The sequence below is a fragment of the Guillardia theta genome (assembly GCF_000315625.1).
Source record: "Guillardia theta CCMP2712 unplaced genomic scaffold GUITHscaffold_46, whole genome shotgun sequence".
NCBI classification, from domain to species: Eukaryota; class Cryptophyceae; order Pyrenomonadales; family Geminigeraceae; genus Guillardia; species Guillardia theta.
This window is the reverse complement of record NW_005434628.1, coordinates 251,863-264,594: the sequence shown is the minus strand read 5'-3', so window position 1 is coordinate 264,594 and position 12,732 is coordinate 251,863. Positions and strand designations below refer to the sequence as shown.

Genomic DNA, 12,732 nt, shown 5'->3' with positions numbered 1-12,732 from the left:
CTCCCTCTCCCTCGCCTCCCTCGCCTCCCTCCCTGTCCATCTCTTATCCCTCCCCTTCTTTCCCAAGATTCTCCACTCGTCTCTTAACTCTCCCTCAGACTCCTACCGACTGAACCAACATCGAGCTCACTAGAAGATCATTTGAGTGACAAGTACCTTCCCCTCATAACAACAGACGTGTTCGTGTGTAGTGAACAAACTGGTTGCGTTCTCTTGACATCTCAGAACACATCTCCTTGCCATCTCCTCATCAACGCATCTCCTTGCCATCTCTCTTCATTGATAACGATCCGTGAGCGACACGTGCTCTATGATCAGCTCGTTCACCGCCCAGTCCTCCGACGATCCGTTGGGAAGATGCCGCCTGATGATGAAGGGAACCTTGCCTGCCCCTCCTCTTAGTAGCACTCCCCTCCTCCTCTATAACCCCTTTCCCTTGTTGCCCTCTTCCCTCCTTCTCTTCATCCTCCTCTCCCCCTCCCTCCCTCCTCCGCCCCTTTCATCACTCTGCGGTCCTCCTCCTTCCCCACCAGCAATCAGCTCCTTGGTCGCAATCTTGAGAGGATCAGTTTCCTTGTCCACAGGAACCTAACAGGACAATGAGTCAAACTCCAGCACATGTTCCGCCATCGCGCGCATGACAGTGGAAACGCAACAGTCCAACACATTGACATAATCATTCATCTGCGATTGTTCGAGGCGCGGCATACGGTTGTCCCTTCACCAGCATCACTCACACCAACACCATCCTCCCCTCGCAACCATCGACAGCTGCACCATCATCTCTTTTTCAATCGCTCTCATGTAAACCACGCTTTAACCATGGCGGGCCTTACCATGACAGGCGCGTTCATGCTGATCTGCAGAGCACGGATCCCCAAGATGCGCGTCCTCTCGTACCTGACAGCAGCAGAGGAGGAGTGAGCAGGGATGTGTATGCTGCTAGCAGTGCTGCCTCACTTGGTCATGTACGGCATGGTTTGCCGCTTCTGCTTCCTTCGAGCCTCAGAGGTCATGCCGGCTGGGAACAACATCAATGAGGACAGGTGCTGCGATCAATATCTCACAGATCTCCTCGATGATCTCGCTCTCCATCTCCCCCGTTGCATTCTGGTCTTCCTCCTCCTCGTCCTCTTCCTCTTCCATTTCTGCCTCGTCCTCCATCCTAGCAACCAGTCAGCAACTCACAAGCTTCTGCATGCTTCTATTCACCCTTCATCCGAGTCTTCGTTGCCGCTCATCTGCCATGAAAGAGGCAAGTCCATCAGTAAAACATCGCATGGCACGTTGTTCTCAACTTCATTCGTCCTCTCATTCATATTTCTCCCTGCTCCTTTGACCCCCCCATTCCAATATCACTCTGCAGTCTTCCTTACCTTCCTCCCCTGCTTATCCTCCCCCTCTATCGAACACGCTCGTTCTCCTCTCTCCTCCTCTCTCTCCCCCGTCCCCCTTTCCCCACTCTCCATTTTCATGCGCGCTTCTTTCTGCAGTAGCCCTGCACCCCAACCCCCTTTATTCCCTGAGACCAAATAAGTACCCCTCTTTTTTAGGCATTCAATCAGTGTCAAGTACGGGTTATCTGATTGAGTAATTGACCCCTACCCCCTCTGATTTTACTAGCGATTGTCGAACTGCGAACATGCAATGGTGTAACTGCGAATGTAGGAGAGGAGAGGAGAGGAGAGGAGAGCAGAGCAGAGCAGAGCAGAGCAGAGCAGAGCAGAGCAGAGCAGAGCAGAGGAGGAGAGAAGCGAGAGAGAGCAAGAAAGTTAAGGACAAAGATAAGGAGAAGAGAAGAGAAGGGGATGAGAAACCCAGAGCATGCGAAGGAAGGATCAAACAGAGAGAATCGCAAAAGGACAAAATGCTGCTCGAGCTTGTGAGAATGTTTTTGAGAGATCTTGAATCAGCGTGTCAAGAAGGGAGAACAGCTAGTCGAGCATGAGGGACACTAGTTAAACCCTCCCATGGACCCCTGACTTCGAGAACTTCTCGATCTCATGATAGTTGGCTAAACGCTGTGCAGATCAAGATAGTACATGTAGAAGGCCTCCTGCTCTTGCTCCTGCTCCCAGCCATCGTCGTAAGCGCATCTCCATCGCGTTGCCCGGCGAATGCGAACAGGCCGCGTCTGGGGATTCATAGCAAGCTTGCTCCTCGCGTCCGGCAGCACGAGGCGATGAGCGCAGACAGGCAAGAGAGGGAGGAGGAGATGGAGGCGCTCAGTGCAATCTTCGGCGAGGATTTTAGCAAGGTAAGCCAGCAGACAGGCGCTGTGCGGGAGGTCGAGGAGGAGGCGTTGATGCAAGTCTGTCCAGGTCTCGGACGACTCCTTCGAAATCTCGTTGGCGGTGGAAGGAGAGCAATCGATCCGTTTCCTCTGTGCCCTGCCCGAGTTCTATCCGTCCCAGGAGCCTCCGCTGTTCGAGCTCAAGGCAGACTGGCTGGAGCCCTCGCAAGTGAACCTCCTGATTGAAGAGCTGGAGAAGTTGGCGAGGGAGAGTGTTGGAGAGGTAAGAGGTGGAGGGAGCGGCAGAGGGTTAACGAGAGGCAGGTCGTAGTCTTCAAGTTGACGGAGTTTCTGAGGAACGAAGGAGCAGAGCTGATACGATCCTTCCTTCCCTCACCAAGGGAGGAAGCGAGCACGAGGGACCAGGAGGAGGCAGATGAGGAGCTGGCTTCAGCAATGCAGTCCAAACTCCTGAATGACTTCTTTGATGAGCAAGAGGACAACAGGTCAGACCTTTCGTGCAAGGAGAGCTATCTAGCTGCCTGCTTCTCTTTCCCTTCTCTTCTTCCCTCCTTTTCTCCCTCCTCCTTGTCCCCGTCTCCCACCGTTTCTTCTCCTCACTTCCCTTTCCCTTACCCATCTCTGCCCTATCCATTGCAACTGCCTGACCCCATCTGGTCTTCCTGTTCCCAACCTCGCTCCTCATTCTTTGCTCCTTCGTCAGCTCGAGAGCCATTAGGATCTCTGATTCTGCTGATCATCTCATCGCAAAATGGGAGGCGAGGATCCAGCACGGTCAGATGCTCCCTCGCCCCCTTCTCCTCTCACCTCGTTACCTCTTTGACTCTCTGCCTCTGCCTCTGCCTCTGCCTCTGCCTCTGCCTGATGCAGGTGGTGGGTACGCAGGCGATCCGTTCACAGACAGGAAGAGCACGTTTCAAGCGCACCTTGCCGAAGTTCACTCAGAGGGGGAGGTGATCCTGATTCATGTCAGACTCACCCGTCTGTGATCCCGCGGTGCTGCAGGTCAGGGAGCTGCTACTAGTTCTGAACTCAAACAACAAGGTGCTGGTTATACGCCATCCTCCCTTCTCACCTCCTCCATTTCGAAGATCGCCCGGGCAACGCACAACATCATGGCCTTCAGGTTCATCAGCGACAAAGGCGCGCGCGACTCTTCGATCTCCTTGCGCTGACGTCAAGTCGACCCAGGCAACTTGCACGCAGACTGTGACGATGATGGCGAGACTGCGGTAGGATTGATACCCCTCCACCCTGCCGCGCCACTCCCGCCCCCCTGACTTGACTGGCTCAGGCCGGGTCGCGACTGCTCCATCTCCTCGACATCGTCTCTGCCTTGAACGTGTGTGTAGTCGTGTCACGATGGTACGGAGGAATCCAGCTGGGCCCTGACAGGTATCCCCAAAGAGTCGACCAGCCGCTGAACATGACGACTTGGCTGCAGGTTCAAACACATCAACAACGTAGCTAGGGAACTCCTCGACCGTCAAGGCTTCTGCACCTCCGACTCCGTCCAAGGGAGCGGAAGGACAGGCGCCAAAAAGAAAGGCGGCAAGGCCTCGTGAAGTGTGTAGGGATGGACGAGACAAGCAGCCTTGTACAAGGTGGAGGAGAGGGAGGAACCCATTGACAGCCAATATTCTTTCGTGTTTCGGAATAAGACAAGTTCGTTTCATACATATTCATTCTTCAATAAGGGTTTACGGCTGCCTCCCATGCACGTCGGCGATGCTGAGTAGAACTTGAATTGTGTGCATGGAGTTTCACCAGGATCCAGCAACCTGACACCGCGCAATCATGTGTTCGAGCATAGCATCGTCAACGTCTTCAGCAGCAAGCGTGAAGGTTTCCTGCTCATGGCAGAGTGAGGACGACCTGTTGCGAATGCGATGAGGTGCTGTCTGCGTTGGGAGCATGGCAAGGCACTGGCAAGCGGCGAGAGGCTGGAGTTGGGGGTCAGATGTAGCAGAAAGGCTGAGGGGTGGCTGCAAGAAGGCAGGATAAATCGCTGGCAGGAGTAAAGAATCCAAAAAAAAAGGTCAGCAATCCAGTCAAACGCTGTTGCGGCTAGTCCCCTGTAGTAAAATCACAAGACTGTTGGGTCCAAGAGTTTTAGTTATCTTTGACTGAGTTATACAAATGAAAATTGTGCAAGAATGATTCGATGACATTTCAAATGTTCTGATTTTGCTTTAAATGAATCCACGATGGGTGACAAACGAAAATTCCTTCTTGCGGCGTTGAAGTGTATGAGTGCAAACTTGATAATGTTGCTCTTCTTTTCGAACATCCGCAGCCGCCCTGTCTCTCTGTGTTGAATAGGAAGAGACATCTTCATCGGATTGCAGACGCTGCTTTCACCTGACATGCTTCTCAATGGAATGTTTGCTCTCCGAGGTTGAAAGCGCAGGGGCCCAGCATTTGACTTTTGCCGAACTTACAAATTGCTGTCATAGAATGGAAAGGATCTCTTTGTTTGTATTATATGTTTCGGTTTAATTTTTCATTCGATTACCTTTATACACATCATCTCTAAATTACATAACAGGAAAGGCTCGGTCTCTTACTGCTTTGCATCTTTTACGCAAATTTCTGTTTCCTGAGGCGACTAGATTTGGATAGGGTGACATCGAGAAAGGAGGTGTCGATTGTATAGCTAGCCACCATCTCCTCGAGCATTACGTCGTCAACATCTTCAGCTGCGATGGTGACGCAGTTTGTCTGCACTTCACGAAGTACCAATTTTGCACAATAGGATTGAAGAGCAGTATGTGACAGCGGCATTATCTCAGTTCAGTAAAACCTATCAACGGGACTGACAACAAGTCAAACGTATAGACAAGACTCGGAGGATGGAGAGGCTAAGCTGAAATCCAGGACCAGCGGGGTCGTCGTAGCAAGGACAGGGGAAGACAAGATGAGTTTCTTCTTCAAGGTGTATATAATGAGGGGAGGGACTTTACTACATGTCAGCTTGACGGCGTGATCAGTAAGCAAGGTAACGTGGTAGTTGTAACGCTGACACTGCTTTGCTCCTCGGCTCCGACATATTGGACTGCAGTACCGTCAACGTCGCAGCTCCGAAGAAGGCGACCAGTAGTCATGTGGTGTTGCTCCTGCCGTTCCGCCCCCTCCCAGTAACTTTGACCCAACCCTTCTCGACCACAGAAGATTCGACCCCTCCCTCAGACGGCCTCTTGCTTGACCTCGTTACTGCTCCGTCAGCTTTGTAGCTGGCAGATCGACATGTCGAACAGTAATCCATCCCTACCAGCACGTCTTGGACATGAAGAATGGAGGGTAACGTTTCTAAGGCTCGAGCCTGCGCATATGTACTGCGTGAAAGTAGTAGACGGGAGTTGAAGATCATGCCACGTCGTGTACAAATCTGTTGCTGAGGGGATACGTGATCTTTTTGAAGGGTCTGAGGGCAAGAAGCATCTTGCAGTGCTGGACAGCAGCTCATGAAGATATGTACATAGATTGTCAGGAATGGGGTATGGTGACGTTGTCGTGACATCGATGTTATCTCGGGAGGAGGTTTACTCGGAGAGGGATAACGATGCGGAGCTCGAGATACACAAGATTGTTTCTTGGACGCTTGATGAGTACCTGGAGGCGGCGCAGGACGATGAGCTTTATGAGCAAGTGAAGCTTTTCGGAGATGAATGTCAGACTAACTAGGCTTTGGTACCGGGAATCGGAGTGTGGAAGGGGCTCTGTTCGAGATGAACTTTTTCAAGAAGACATCACAGACTGGCTTGAGTGAAACTCCCTGTCCGGTGATATGATCATTATGCCAATGGCAACTAATATTTGTGCAAGTCAGAAGCATCCTTTCTAAACCCTCTCTCTTCTTGCAGGCTTTCAAAGCACTTAACATAGCGGCAGGAGGGTTAGGATGGAAAGTGAGGGTGATTTTTCTTATTCCGCTCGAGGAGCTTGGCAGGTTTGCGATAACCCCCGTCGAAGACAGTGGGGTGCTAGAGAAATACGGATGGAAGAAAGGAGAAGAGGCGATGCAGCAGAGATTGACATCCGAGACGACATGGTCTACATCCCTGCTTCGATGAAGCATATGATAATAAAAAAAGCAAAGGGAGGAGAGATAAAGATGCAGGAAGAAAGTGTAAGCAAAAAAAACGAAGAGATCTAAAGTCTGACACAACAAACAAATCAACCAACAAAATATTTCAGCAGCCATGACATCATCTTATGCAGTCAAATGACAGCCTCGGATTAAAGAAGGCAGTGAACTTTCACCATTGTCAACTGGAATAGATACTGTACTTTCAACGTGACATGCGGAATAGCATGACCTAATTATCAAAGGGTAGTATGATTATCAAAGGGTGGTATGATTATAAAAGGGTAGTATGATTATTGAGGTATCACTCGAGCTCCCCGATAATTTATAGAAAGGTAGTATCATATTGTTATACATAATTATGAAAGGGTATAAAATGGTAGGTTAATTATATTTAGGTATCACTGGTCCCCCGATAATTTATAGAAAGGCAGTATCATATTGTTATACATAAATTATAAAGGGTGTAAAAGTGTAGCAATGACATTATATTATTGTGAGGTATCACTCGACCTCCGCCCTCTAGTAGTAGGACCCCCACCCCACTCCAGCATCGCACTCACCCTACCCCACTCCCCAGTTGACCAGCATCTGTACCCCGTGGGCTCAATCTGGAGATGACCTCCTGAAAGAGATCCGACCCCTCGTATGTAACCCCACCCCCTGCGCAACTAGAAGCCATTACCACACGCCTCACCACCCTAGTCCCCCTGGACTTGACTTACAGGAAAGGGAACTACCCCTCACACCCCTACCCCCCTCACTGTGTCTCCTTGGCTACCAGGTCTCATAATCGCACCACCTCACTACCCCCATACCACCCAGGGGTCTGTGAGCTCCTCCACCCCTGGCTAGAACACAACTTTATCGACATCTACCCCCATTGTTCCCCTGCAAGCCCTGCCAGCCTTGCGATCCTTACGTGGCTGAAGGGGTGGTCAGCATGCCAGGAGGGGTACCGGTGGCATGCCCTCAGGAAATCGGGGGGTTGGCAGGGGTTGATGCCCGAACGAGACGCAGGGGTCACTGTCATATCCTGTAGTACCCCCGTGCTTTCGCTACCCCCTATCAGCCATGTACAGTTGAAGGTGGGGTACAGGTACTAGCAGCGGATGAGCATGGGAAGCAAGGAGGGGGTGGGGTATCTCAAGTCGAGTTGACAAGCGCAGGATGGCGGAGAGCAGGAGACAGCAGGAGAGAGGGTTAAGTTAGGCCACCAGCACTTGAAGACCAAGCTTTGTGGATATGGAGTAGGAGGATGCAATTGAGTCTTTACAAGATCTGGAAGGATGTCAGCAAGAGAGGTCGGGGGATCCCTTGGAACTGGTAAGACTGAAGTGTGAGAGAGAGAATCAAATACCAATCTTCTAGTCATGCACGTACAATCTGAAGTATCTGCATTGTCTCCAAGAATGGACTTCAAAACGCACGCAAGTTCCAAGAGCAGCTCTCCTTCTTGCGTGCTGTTTGATGCTATCAGTAATGAATCGCGAGAAGCGTGCATCGCCGGGATGAAGATCTGTACTTTTGATCAGGGCGAAGTTATTGTAGAGCAAGGCTCCGTGGGAACAACGATGGTAAGAGATATGAGCTGCCTAGATGGGATCTGATGTTTGGATACGTATTGCAGTACTTTATCGATATAGGATCTGCTAAGGTTGTCAAGGACGATGAGTTCATCTGCAACATTGGCGAAGGCGATTTCTTTGGGGAAGGATCTTTCCTTGCCACCGTCGCAAGCTTCATTGAGCAGAGCGAGTTCAAGGTGGGGACAATCAAGAGGAAACGAACGGCATCGATCGTGGCAACGGACATGTGTCGCTGTTTAGAGCTTACCGTGAAACATTTTCTTACAGTGTTTCAATCGGATGCTACAAGCAGAAAAGCTATCATGAGGTTGGTGCCGTTTTTGCCTGTGTTGACTTCTGATGTCCTTGCACCATAGGATCTTAACAAAGACCTTCCAAAGCTGGGAGCACAAAGATGATAAAGTGAAGATTCCCTCCAGAACGTTGGACGATGATGCATTTGTGATGAAGCAAGGCAAGCAAAGATGTCAGTCCATGGGTAAAGTGGCATTGCATCGGGCAGGATTCTCCCCGATGGTTGGACGGAGACAGAGCATGCAAGTGACCGGCGCGTCATCGCCCGTCGCGATAGCAAATGGTGAAAGTACAGCTGACCTTAGCTCTTTTGGTTTCTTCAAGCTTACACAAAAAGCAATGCAAGTCATGAGATCTTCGAAGCGATGTTGGATAAGAGCAGAGTGTCCTGCTTTCGAAGAATGAAAGCTCATGTCTTCGCGGACGGTGAAGCCATTGTGCGGCAAGGAGACTCGAGCTCATCTCTTTATTTCATGGAATCTGGGAAAGCAAGCATCGTGGTAGATGGAAAGTTTGTAAAGCACATCTTCGCAGGTGACTGCTTTGGAGAGATTGCTTTCGTGGCAGCTTGTCGCAAGTACATATCCGATGATCATAAGGCAAGTCCAAGGGGACAACTCAGAATGTGCGATGTTGTGGCATATGGTGAATGCAAATGTTGGATTTTGAAGTCATCGGACTTCATAGAGATCATCAAGAGAAACTTGGTTGGGAATCGAGCTGTCTTGAAAATTCTTTTCAAGACAGCAGACAAGCGAAAAGCAAAGCTTGAGAGCATGCAGTCGGACAGCCGCAAGCAGTGGTTGCAAAATCAATCTTCGTGGGGAGCAAGCATGTCTTCCATGGCAGAATACTATGCAGATGACTCAACAGGATACGGTAAGATTCATTCCCTGATGCCAGGGAAACTATACTTTACAATCCACAAGAACGAGGGACAGACGAAATTGGAAATATTGAAGCATCGCGATATATTCTTTTTCTCAAGCACTCATCATGAAGCTTACATTCCTTTTTGTCATGACTTTGGTCCTGTCAATCTCGCTGAGGTCTACTTGTTCTGCAAGTTCGTTGAGGAAAAGCTTTTGGATCCCAGGCTGAAATCAAGGAAACTTGTGTATTATGCAGAGAAGGATCCTCCTTACCGGACAAACGCTGCCTTCTTGCTTGGCGCTTTCCTTGTTATCGTTCAAAGATGGTCTCCCGATCGAGTCGCAAAATGCTTCTCGGGCTTTGAGAAGAATGCGTTCATCCCTTTCCAGGACGCCACCTACGAGATCCCGTCGTTCACCATCTCGCTGTTGGACTGTTTCAAAGGGTTAAGGAACGCGATGACCATCGGCTGGTTCAACTATCACAGCTTCGAGGTGCAGAAATACCAGTGGCTTGACAACCCGGCCAACTTCGACGCGCACTTCGTCTGCCCCAAGTTTCTGGCCTTTCGTGGGCCGAACAACTCGGACACTAGGACGAGGACGATCCAGGAGTACTCGGCTCTCTTCAAGAAGCGCGGTATATCAGCCATCATCCGCCTCAACGAGCCGACGACCTACGACAGGGAGGAGTTCATCAGCCACGGCCTCCGCCACTATGACCTCTACTTCGACGACTGCACCACCCCGCCAAGGGACATCATAGACAAGTTCTTCGACATCTGCGACAGCGAGAATGGCACCATTGCGATCCACTGCCTGGCCGGGCTGGGCAGGACTGGGACCCTGGTGGCCTTGTGGGTGATGAAGAACTTGGGATGGGGAGCGCGAGAGACGATAGCATGGCTGAGGATCAACCGTCCTGGCAGCGTCATCGGGAAGCAGCAGCAATACCTGGTTGCATGTGAGCAAGCGATGATTAGGGGAGAACCACTGCCGGAGGTGGAGGAGGAGGATTTTAAGTCAGACGCCCTGTCAGCCAAGGTACTTGGAAAGCAAGTGTCCGAGGCCTCCTCGAAGCGAAGGCTTTCTTTGATGGCCCCACACTTGAGTTCGGCACTTTGACGTGACAAAAGCAAATGGTTGTCACGGGGTCACATATTGCGCTTCAAGCCTTGTGACTGGCTGATTAGTAAACTACTGGGGGAGTCTGATTGAAGTTTGTCTATATCTAGGCCAGCCGCCTCGGGGGCCTACTAGCGGCCTCGGTCCGGCCCGGGCCCGGTGCAGCGGCCCGGTGAGCGCCGCCGCCCGGCGCACTCCAACTCTGAGTCACTACCGTACTGCCGCCCGGCGCAGTGCAGGGCCGGCCCCGGCGACCCGGACCGCCCGGGCCGACCGTGGACTCCGGGACCGGGTCCGGGCCTCTTCAGAACGAGTCAGGATTTGCTACTACATTTAAATGTTGACTGAATCATTGGTATTTATGAATGAAATAATTTGAAATGTCACCAGAAAATTTGAGATAAATGAGATGGGGTAAGTTAAAAAGTTGGAATTAATCCAAGAGAAAGGGAAAACGGGGGTGGCAAAAATCTAGAGAGGATCCAAATACAAGGTGGGGTAGTGGATTACATGGGGTCCAATACCCAGAACCATTATGGAATCACAGGTAGGGGTACTACAGGCAATTTAAAGGTGGAGTAAAGGGAGGGTAGGGATCAGAGCAGGGGTCAGAACGACTTGGGGAGGGTGGGTGGACTTTGTGGACGTGTAGTAATAAAACAAAGCCATGATGGAGGGTGGGTAGTGCCAAGGGGTACTTTACTACCGGTTATTTACCTGAATCTTGCAGGAGAAAAGAGGGTGATGTAAAGATTTTGAAACAGAATCCAAGGGTGGGGTAAAACAGACCAGCAAGAAAGATGGCATGTAGGGGTTTTCAGAGGGTGTAACGAGTGTTTGGGCTATGAAACGGGAGCATGTAGGAAGTGAATGAGAAGATGGTGATTTATCTCATATGATTACTACCCTGACTCTCGTGTGAATGAAAACATCAAGGAAAAGAAGTATAGTCGCTGTTATACTAATGTACTGCCTGAGAAAAATCCTTCAGAATTGAATTATTGAGAGTGAAGGTGGGAGATGTGTAGACGAAAGGATCAAAAGACGTCTGAAAATCAGCATCATGGCATATCAAAAGACAGCTGGAATGCTGTTTCCTGCATTTCAAACTGAAAGTTCATCGAAAAAATTTCGTCTCCGGTGGAGCATGAACTGAAGTACTCATGTCAGTTGTGGAGCATAATCATTAGAAGTCTAGCATGTGCCAGGCTGATCAACGACAAGCAGGTAAGGAGTGTTTGTTTGGAGATGTTTGTTTTCTCTAATATGATGACCACCGACGAAGACATGCAAACCGACAGTGATTCAAACGATGATGAAGCGAAAGGGAACAAGAAGACTATGAGGGGATTGCTGCTTGCATGTGGAATATTTGTGAGCCTAGTAGACCTTCAAGACTGGTGTAAGATGACTTGCATACAGGTCTGTCTCCTCTCCTACGGCTACTTCCAAGAGCTCATCATGACCGGGACGTGGGGCAACGACAAGATCGGCGGCACTCAGATCAGCTCTCTCTTCCTCGTCATGTGCAACCGCATCACGTCGATGGGCATCGCCGTGCTCGCCATCATGATCAAGAGGGACACGCTGATGCCCGCGGCGCCGCTTACGGCGTACTGCGCGATCGCTTTCTCGAACATGATGGTAGGAGGGCGAGGAAGGAACGAGGGGGAGGGGGAGTGGGGGAGGGAGGGGGAGGGAAGGGAGGGAAGTAGGGGAAGAGGAGAAGGAAAGGGCTAAGAGGACTAAAAGGGCTGCGCGTGCAGGCGACGACGTGCCAGTATGAGGCGCTACGGTACGTGAGTTTTCCGACGCAGACGCTGGGAAAGACAGCGAAGATGATACCGGTGAGCGAGTGGAGGAGGGAGAGGGGGGAGCGGGGAGAGGAGGAGGAAGGAAGAGGAGAGAGGGAGGAGTGGGGAAGGAGGGAGGAGGGAGGGGAAGAGGAGGTGACGGGCGTCGTGCAGGTCATGATATGGGGAACATTTCTTGCTCGAAAAAAGTATAAGCTAAAGGACTATCTGGTGGCAGCGGGAGTGACGACGGGGACAACTTTATTCTTGCTGACGGGGCCTGTATCGGCGAAGTAAGCGATGAGATGAGAGAGAGGTGGGAAGGGGAGGGGGGAGGGGAGGGGGGAGTGGGGGGGGGAGGAGTGAGTAGAGGAAGAAGAAGGGGAGGGAGAGTGAGAAGCTGGCAGGCACTCGAAAGACTCGAGGACGACGGCGATGGGAGCCGTGATCATGGCGATGTATCTGTTCTTTGACGGCTTCACGTCGACGGTACAGGAGCGGCTGTTCAAGGACCGTAAGGTGAGAGAGGGGAGGAAGGGGAAGAAGAAGGGAGGCGGTGGGGGTCTGAGGAGAGGGAGCAGGTGTCGACCTGGAACCAGATGCTGTACGTTGGGCTGCTGTCGGCGTTGGTGACGGGCTGGGGTCTCATGGGGGAGGAGGAGTACCGCCGTACGACGCGAACTTGTGAGCAGAGGGGGGAGGAGGGAGGGAGAGGAGG

General features: G+C 51.2%; 4 protein-coding genes across 4 annotated transcripts in view; 3 read left to right on the top strand and 1 right to left on the bottom strand.

The window, feature by feature from the left end:
- Window positions 1–276: 276 nt before the first annotated feature.
- Window positions 277–1,016, bottom strand: GUITHDRAFT_73062 (hypothetical protein; the record flags this gene model as incomplete). Its single annotated transcript, XM_005830366.1, has 4 exons — window positions 277–386; window positions 531–588; window positions 837–900; window positions 961–1,016. The coding sequence occupies 4 exons, from the start codon at window positions 1,014–1,016 to the stop codon at window positions 277–279; spliced, it is 288 nt and encodes a 95-aa protein (XP_005830423.1).
- Window positions 1,017–2,215: 1,199 nt separating this feature from the next.
- Window positions 2,216–3,819, top strand: GUITHDRAFT_140486 (hypothetical protein; the record flags this gene model as incomplete). Its single annotated transcript, XM_005830365.1, has 8 exons — window positions 2,216–2,257; window positions 2,322–2,516; window positions 2,540–2,739; window positions 2,958–3,028; window positions 3,125–3,207; window positions 3,260–3,298; window positions 3,549–3,649; window positions 3,699–3,819. 8 exons carry the CDS (start codon window positions 2,216–2,218, stop codon window positions 3,817–3,819), a joined length of 852 nt encoding a protein of 283 aa, XP_005830422.1.
- A 5,301-nt stretch (window positions 3,820–9,120) lies between these two features.
- GUITHDRAFT_73143 (hypothetical protein) lies at window positions 9,121–10,221 on the top strand (the record flags this gene model as incomplete). Its single annotated transcript, XM_005830364.1, has 1 exon — window positions 9,121–10,221. One exon carries the CDS (start codon window positions 9,121–9,123, stop codon window positions 10,219–10,221), a length of 1,101 nt encoding a protein of 366 aa, XP_005830421.1.
- Window positions 10,222–11,628: 1,407 nt separating this feature from the next.
- Window positions 11,629–12,732, top strand: part of GUITHDRAFT_73176 (hypothetical protein) — a gene marked incomplete at both ends in the record, with an annotated part of 1,576 nt that continues 472 nt past the window's right edge. The window contains 5 exons of the mRNA XM_005830363.1: window positions 11,629–11,865; window positions 11,988–12,068; window positions 12,189–12,307; window positions 12,422–12,533; window positions 12,593–12,698. Of these exons, the coding sequence (XP_005830420.1) occupies window positions 11,629–11,865; window positions 11,988–12,068; window positions 12,189–12,307; window positions 12,422–12,533; window positions 12,593–12,698 (655 nt within the window). The remainder of the gene's footprint in view (window positions 11,866–11,987; window positions 12,069–12,188; window positions 12,308–12,421; window positions 12,534–12,592; window positions 12,699–12,732) is intronic.